The sequence below is a fragment of the Mya arenaria genome, chromosome 1, assembly GCF_026914265.1.
Source record: "Mya arenaria isolate MELC-2E11 chromosome 1, ASM2691426v1".
Lineage (NCBI taxonomy): Eukaryota > Metazoa > Mollusca > Bivalvia > Myida > Myidae > Mya > Mya arenaria.
In genome coordinates, this window is record NC_069122.1 from 52515050 (window position 1) to 52523130 (window position 8081).

At 37.8% G+C, this 8081-nt stretch overlaps 1 protein-coding gene across 1 annotated transcript in view; it reads left to right on the plus strand.

Moving 5' to 3' along the window:
• The window catches only part of LOC128239823 (uncharacterized), a 6924-nt gene extending 1421 nt beyond the window's left edge, over positions 1–5503 (plus strand). The window contains exons 3-10 of the mRNA XM_052956263.1: positions 57–202; positions 723–884; positions 1416–1546; positions 2161–2263; positions 3019–3150; positions 3903–3988; positions 4557–4643; positions 5287–5503. Coding sequence (XP_052812223.1) covers positions 57–202; positions 723–884; positions 1416–1546; positions 2161–2263; positions 3019–3150; positions 3903–3988; positions 4557–4643; positions 5287–5380 — 941 coding nt within the window. The 3' untranslated portion in view covers positions 5381–5503. The remainder of the gene's footprint in view (positions 1–56; positions 203–722; positions 885–1415; positions 1547–2160; positions 2264–3018; positions 3151–3902; positions 3989–4556; positions 4644–5286) is intronic.
• Positions 5504–8081: the final 2578 nt, after the last annotated feature.

Genomic DNA, 8081 nt, shown 5'->3' on the forward strand with positions numbered 1-8081 from the left:
CTGTTGATATTAAATAATAAAATATCACTAATAAAACAAACACATTCAACATATAGGCGCTTCGTCTTTCGGTAGCGTGTTCCGGTCGACGGACGATTCTGAGAGCGTGCGCGTCCTGGAGACTGCCATCCGCTCTGGCGTCAATTTGGTGGACGTGGCGCCATGGTATGGCCACGGGAAGGCGGAATCAGTCCTTGGCAAGGTTATTTCGTTTACCATTATTATAATGAGTTACACATATGCATAAAGAAACAATACTATATGTTTTAAACTGCGGCCCTTTGGGCGGCACTGACTTCGTACACATGTAAGCAAGGCTATCGGCTGTGGCCATTTTTATATCCACATTAGTTTCAAACAGTTCTAATTAAGCGGTTGTCCGAAACACTGGCCACTCCACTGTCACCTCAAAGAAATGCCTGATTTAAGTACCTGTCTTAATTGTTCTTAATCTTACGGTTAAAAAAGTGTCGCCTAAAAAATTAAAGAAACAAGTTCTATGATCATAATTGTTACACACTTATGGCCCAAATGCAATTTCTTTACTACCAAATTTATTCCAAGTTCAAACTCTTACTTACATGTTTCCTTTGACAAATAAAATAAATCTAGATATAACAAATCATAGGGGTTAAAATAAAAAAGTCAGTGAGTGAAGAATTGCAGCTGATCCATGAGAACGTCATTGTTTCCTTTAGCGTAATTTGATTACTTCGTTCAAGGGATTGGTCAACATTCCCCGGTCATCATACTACCTTACCACAAAGGTTGGCCGCTACCAACCGGAACCGGAAGCTATGTTCGACTTCAGGGCGGAACGCGTGATCAGCAGCGTGGATGAGAGTCTTCATCGCCTTGGCCTGGACTTCGTTGACGTCATACAGGTGACGTCATGTATTCGATACTGTTGTACCTGATATTTTGTCAGTTACCAATTTCCTTCATCAAAATTATTTGGAAAAAAAACAACTTCTTGATGAGTATGTCTGTTAGTAGAGGTGATCGTCTCTATAGGCCAATCTGCTAGGAAGAAATTTTCAAGAGGATGTATAATATAGATGTAGGAAGGTTTACTTCTGGAAAGTTTCTTCCTCCCGAAATCATGAGCCTGACTTATACAATATATATGGGAAAATGGGTGTCTGGTATTGCTTCCCTCTGGAAACTTTAAAAAACCAACAACATCGAAATCAAATGAAAATGAAATTAAAACAACATCCAAACTTAATAAATGGAATTAGATACAGATCTAAATGCCTGGTATTGCTTCCCTCTGGAAACTTTAAAAAACCAACAACATCGAAATCAAATGAAAATGAAATTAAAACAACATCCAAACTTAATAAATGGAATTAGATACAGATCTAAATGACAGAGTTTTACAATTTAAAACGGTTTGTAATTTCTCCAACTAGGTTCACGACATGGAATTTGCGCCGAGCCTCGATCTCATTATCAACGAAACTCTTCCGGCTCTTCAGAAGGTCAAGGACGCCGGAAAAGCGCGGTTTATTGGCATCACCGGGTACCCGCTGGAAAACTTCCGGTAAATGCATGAGGTTAACGTTACAAAATTGTTTGTTTGCATGTTCGTTATCATTTTGACTTATTGCATCAAGTTGCACAATCTTCAATGTTGTCTTAGCTACATTACAAAGACAAAAAAACAGTAGAAAAAGTATTCCTGAATGTGAAAAACAATAGAATTGTGTTAGCGGATTTAGAGGGGGCACACCCGGCGCCCCCCCCCCCAAGCTTGTACAAGTTTACTTTCTATGTCAACATCGGGGGGAAAATCATAAAATACGCTCATAATGCATCATTTCAGAATACATTTTCTTGATGGAGTAACCCAAAATCCTCTTGCAAACTGTTTATGCCGTATACTTTCGGTTCTGAGGGAGGGGCGCATGTCAAAAGGTTGCTCCCTAAGTTAAGCTCCCTCTAACGACACTTCCTGTATTCGCCCCTGAATTGTAAACATCAAAGAAATCCATTTTAACAGTTAAGTTAAAATTATAGCAAAAACCTATTTATCACACTAAACTTTGTTTCCGGTTTAATACATGTACATGTATAACAATTTTTCTGTATTATATGACACGACTTATGACGGATCCTATATATACGTTATAAGGCATGATATGATTGTATTTCCAGAACAGTTCTGACAAAAAGTCAAGTGAAGATAGACACTGTCCTTACATACTGCCGAGGCTGCATGAACGATAACTCTCTACAGGGTTATATGCCCTTCTTTAAGGTAAAGTGAACGTTTAGAAAAGGGATTGTAATGATGCATATTATTATACCGTTTCGCAATTGGACTAGTTTTTGACGATCTCATCTACTATGTAATTACTGCGACCCGATTTAATGCGATCGAATGTGCTGCATTTTGATTTATGACGATCGGTAATACTGCGATCCGTTTTAAAGCGATCGTTTTTTTGTGATCGTGATCATAAATTTAATGCAACATTTCACAGTTATTGCGATGCATTAATTCTTTCTCAACACCAACGACCTCATTCAAATGTATGAGCCGCCTTTAGCAAATTCCTAGAAGCTAATAAGACATGCAAATAGTCATAGGTGATCGTCACATAGCTTGGACACTAAATATGACCATTCAGTCCTTGATAATGTTTAAAAAGTAATAATATGACATTTCGATAATATTCTAAGAGTTTTACTTGTAAAACTATCATTATCTATTTTATAATAGTTTAGTGTCCAAGCTATGAGACGATCACATATGCAAATAGTTGTTTTTAAATTTCCGTAAAAATCAGTATATACGAGTATTACGTTTTTACCAACAGAGCCGGTCAATATTCAATTTACCAGTCAATAAATCTTGGTTTGACTATATGTCTATGTACTTTTGTATAGTTTATAGCTGTACACAATCAGCATGTGTGTGTTCATATAGAAAATACATGTATATGTGATTCTGATGTACATTGTACACATCTAAGGGCATTATCTGTAACGATCTCATTATCATGTGTTCAGGAGCGAGGGGTAGGCGTGATCAACGCCTCGGCAATCGGGATGGGTTTGCTGTCCAGTCGAGGCCCTGCAGCCTGGCATCCAGCAACGCCCGATATCAAAACCACATGCGCAGATGCCGCAATGTATTGTCAGGTATGTTGGCACTTATACCAGGATCAAACCCCGCAGCCTACTGCCAACTGACAACTTTGATATGTTATCCACTGGTAAATTGAAATCTAGTTTTATATTTTATTTTTTTAATCATTTGATAAATACTGCCCAAACCAATATTTTGGTTAAATTGGACTCAACCAGAATTAACTAGTTTTATACAATTGGCATTATCTTTATTCGGACAAGGCGTATTTGGACTTTTAAAGGCCAGTGTTTGTTTCGTAAAATCAAGTTAAGTCGGTATTTTGGCTAGGTAGAAGGAGATGCCAGGAGCGGCCTCAGGATTTGACGTTTGAGGTGGAGTTACACTTAGGGGGCGTGACCTTTTGACTCCTCCTTCACAACCGAAATATATTTGGTTGAAAATGTCGGCAGTGGGTTGTAGGGTACTCCCCTTAGAAACTTTAACACATTGTTGTCCGAAATGGTGCATTCTAGTGGATACGCTAAAGCTTTTTTGAGAAACTGGGGCTTGTTTATCGTCTATTCTATTAGTTCATCAAATAATACATTACATTTCGTTGTTCATGGTAGAAGTTAATAACTGTTAGCAAACAAATCATAAATTCAATGTTTTGTTTTCAATTTCTGATATAGTTTTCCATATTTACATGCAATGTTCATGTATTTTAATCCACTTTGATGCGGAAACCAACTTGTGAACAATGGTCCATAAAACAACATTGTATGAAACCCCGAAAACAGACGGGAATATTTTACATTTGCAGAACGAGGGAGTGGACATTTCACGACTTGCGTTAAAATTTACCGTGGACCAACCGGGTATTGCAACAACGCTGGTCAGCACGGCCAGGTTCGACCGTACAGCCGGTTATTCAAAACTTTGTTAAAGTTAATAACGTTGTTGACTTCCGTGTTGTTAACTTCCGTGTTGTTAACTTCCGTGTTGTTAACTTCCGTGTTGTTGACTTCCGTGTTGTTAACTTCCGTGTTGTTAACTTCCGTGTTGTTAACTTTCAAATACTTACTGCTCAGGATTGTTCATGGATACACGTGTGATATGCAGTATTTGTAACAATTATTTGTTTCAACTGTAGTTGTTTTATTTTAAAATGAATATTTCACCTTGAAAGTGTTAACAGCGATAATGTAAACATATCAACTTTAACAAAGATCTGATCACAAATTCATAGGATAAGTCCAGTCTAATAGAGGCAGAAATAATATTTGAATATATTGCCACGTTGATTTTGTAAGTTTATCTAAATTATTTAAGAAATATGAGCCATAATATAGATTACAAAAGTGTCCGTGTATAGTCTGATTTTATGTATAACTGTAACTCTTATTGTGGCTTGATTTCCAACAAGAACAATTTTGGTGTTGTCAAAAAAACATCCCAGTTACCTTTTTATTTTCAGCGTTGAAAATATGAAGAAAAACCTTGAATCAACGTGGACCCCGCTGACACAGAAAGAGCGGACAGTGCTGGACACTGTTATGGACAAGTGGGTGTAGCTTCAACTTTCCCAGTCCCTTTTAACAGAATTAAACAAAGTTAACTTTTTGTTTGGTTAAATTTGTGTTAAATTGACATTCTTGAGGGTCTTTGAAATTTTAAAAAGTAAAAAGTAAATTATCTATATAATACTCACGATTAACTATTTTGTAAATGGGCATTATGTAACTAAGACATTTGGCTTAATGAAATAAGCTACTTATTCTTTGTACCTTAAATAACTTTCGAGAAATTAGGGTCCAAATCCAATGTTCCTAAATACATCAAATAAGTAGCCATGTCACTCTGAGGCCATGTATGGTATATTGATGGCAATTATTTGGATAATTACCACACGCCACAACTATCAATTTTAATAACGAAACAGATGCTTTTGTAGTTTGTTTTTCTCTTTGCAAATGATCATTTCCATTATAATGCTGTTCACGTCGTTTTAAAGTTACTATTATACATCAAATAATTTTGAAGTAATGCGGAAAACAATATGCCAATACAGTGACGGCCGAGATCACATATTGTGTCCAAAGGTCCCATACAATATCTCGAAACCCTACAGTTGAGGTTTCATATTATATATAGTATTGATGTATAATGATTAAGATGATACAAATATACTTATTTTTAATTTCCAGGTACATGAAACCTCTTCACAATAGAAACTGGGAAGGTATAGAGGTTGCCAACTACTGGAAACAGATCAACGAGTTGAAATCGCCATCGACCTAATACAGTAGTCATTCACTGTTCATCAGACTGATACATACACATAAGTTGTTTGAATATTTCTCTTTCTCACAAGTTAAATTCATTGTGTTTTGATATAGTTGAATAAACTTGCTTCCGAGTTTCATAAACCGTATATGATTTTGTTACAGCATTGTTATAATACAATGACATGCGTTTTCAAAAAAGGCTCAACAAATATCGATTTTTGAATATTATAATGCTACTTAAAAGAACGAAAACATATGTATATATTCATACTTTTCACTTCAGGTCAAGAGCTTATATGTATAATTCGGTTACTATAAAAATGTTTTATAAAAGCTTACCGCTAATGTCGACCTATCAATAGAGAGATCGCAAAACACCGCTGGTACGGGTACGTGTACGTGTTGACTTCTTCCAGGCTGTGCACTGAGTCATAATGTGCACCAGTCAATTGTAACACCCCCCCCCCGAATGCCCGGGGAATAGCGGGGACTTTGACTAACGTCCCAGCCAAGCCCGAGTAAAATCCCCACCATGCGGGGACGAAGTGATGGTAAAATCTCCGCTTAATGTCCCCGCACCACAGGGACTCTAGGTAAGGCCAATTCCCCGCTATATTTGGCGCGAAGACAAAACCACCGCATTCACCCGGCACTGCTGGACCACCGGGAAGGTAAAAATACGGCCCGATTCCCCGGCTATTCCCGGTATACACCCGGACCTGAAGGGGTGGGGTGGGGTGGGGCTGGGGGCGTGGTTACAATTGACTGGTGCATAAAGGTATACATTGTACACGTTTAGAATGACATGTACGATAGCACGATATATGCGGGTATCAGGGAGCCTACAAGTTTACAGTAAACATTCGCAAAATAGTCTTGTTTCACATTACCTGTCCTAGTGTACATTGCAATCGTTGCTAGTTGCAATAACGTGTTAACAGTGAAAGACATGTGGTCGAACGTTGTCTGAAGTTGAACTCTTGTGGTCATACCTCAAGGTTTGTTGAACATCTCTTACAGTTTCCCAAATCAATTAACCAACTCGCTAGTTGAATGTTGTATGTCATGGTTATTTTCAAACACATTGCAAGACACACGAATCTTTATTTAAAGTTGGGTATATATTAACTAGAAACATTAGCTCAATGAGCTATTTTTCGACATGAATAACGAATATTTATTATTTCGGTATCAAATCACAAACAAGTTAGCCGGTTAGCGCAGTAGTAGGCGCACTCGCTTATCACCCATAGGAACCCGGGTTCGATTCCCCTCCTGGGCGCTTGTGGGTTTGGTTAGTGGTTACCAAGCTCGACAAGTGGGTTTTCTCCGGGTACCACAACACAAGACCACACTCTCGCGTAACATCGTGCCAACGAGATTGACTCAGTATAAGTTATCATAACTTTCTTCACAGTCGTTGTAAAATATATAAGGTTTAAAATAAATAACAAACGCAGCTACAACACTTTTTCTTATTCCAATCAAATTTTCACTGCGATTTCCCATTTTTGAATGTAAATATGATGGATAGTTTCCGCATTGGCGACGGATATAACCTGGAACTGCCGAAAGTTGAAAGAAATAATCCGATTTGCATCATCACCTTGATTGCCATATTTCAAGACATTCGGTCTTTCTAGGTGAAAACATGTTTATAGGCTGAGGCTAACAGCCGGTCACAAACAATGCCCCATTTATATATATTACTATAAATGTGTGTATCAAAAGGCTTTGAAGCGAGGCGAATAGGTAAGCAAAATATACCAGCGCCGTTGGCACACTGAGGCACACCGAGGCAGCTGCTTCGGTTAAAATTTGCAGAGCAAAAACATAAACTGAATAAGTTGAATAAAAAGCAATGAAAAACAAGAATATCGACATCTGAATTCAAGAAACGACTACAATGCTTCATTTAATTATTCAAAGATACCGTAGGAACAGACACGGAGACAAACCGAGGCAGCATCCTCTCTGTCATTAAGCATTGTCGGGAGTCCGTACTCAATGTTGGCAGAGCTGCTTTGTTTGCGCACTGACGGCACGCACTATGTATGGAATGGATCTCCGTATTGCTCAAATGTTTCCGCATTAATGTTGCCTGCTTAAGTCAATAAAGTTTGTACAGCGAATACAGAATCAATAAATGTTTCATTGAGCACAGCTAACTCCAATAAAATAAGCGAAAACATACGTGTTCTTATGGCCAAATTGAAGTTTTATTTAAACTTTTATCACGAGGGATTGCCCTCAGAAGGAGTTCGTTAAAAGACCAACACCGCGAGGACAGCAATTTAAAACTTCTCATGACCGGATAAGCGCATATGATGAAAGTCATTTTAAACATCTGAAAAGTAGTCCAAAGATTGCGAAGTATACATCGCCGCAATATTTAAATGAAATAGTTTATACTTACACGTATTGATGACTTTATACATGTAAGTGATGTTTCTAAATCCCAAATTGTTTTAGCATTATAAGAGTCGAAACGACTGATATAAGTGTTACAGAATAGATGAGTTTTTGTGTACGGTATATTGTAGGTAAGGAAATCCGTGAATATTCCATTGGTTTTGTAGAACTTCCGCGGACTTATGCAGAAACTATTACTATTAAGCTTATTGGATGCCTAAAACAATGGATCCTAGACCTAACGAAGTAGCCATGAAAAGGGTTTGACGGTGCATCGCCATTGAAAGACGAAGTAAGTTGCG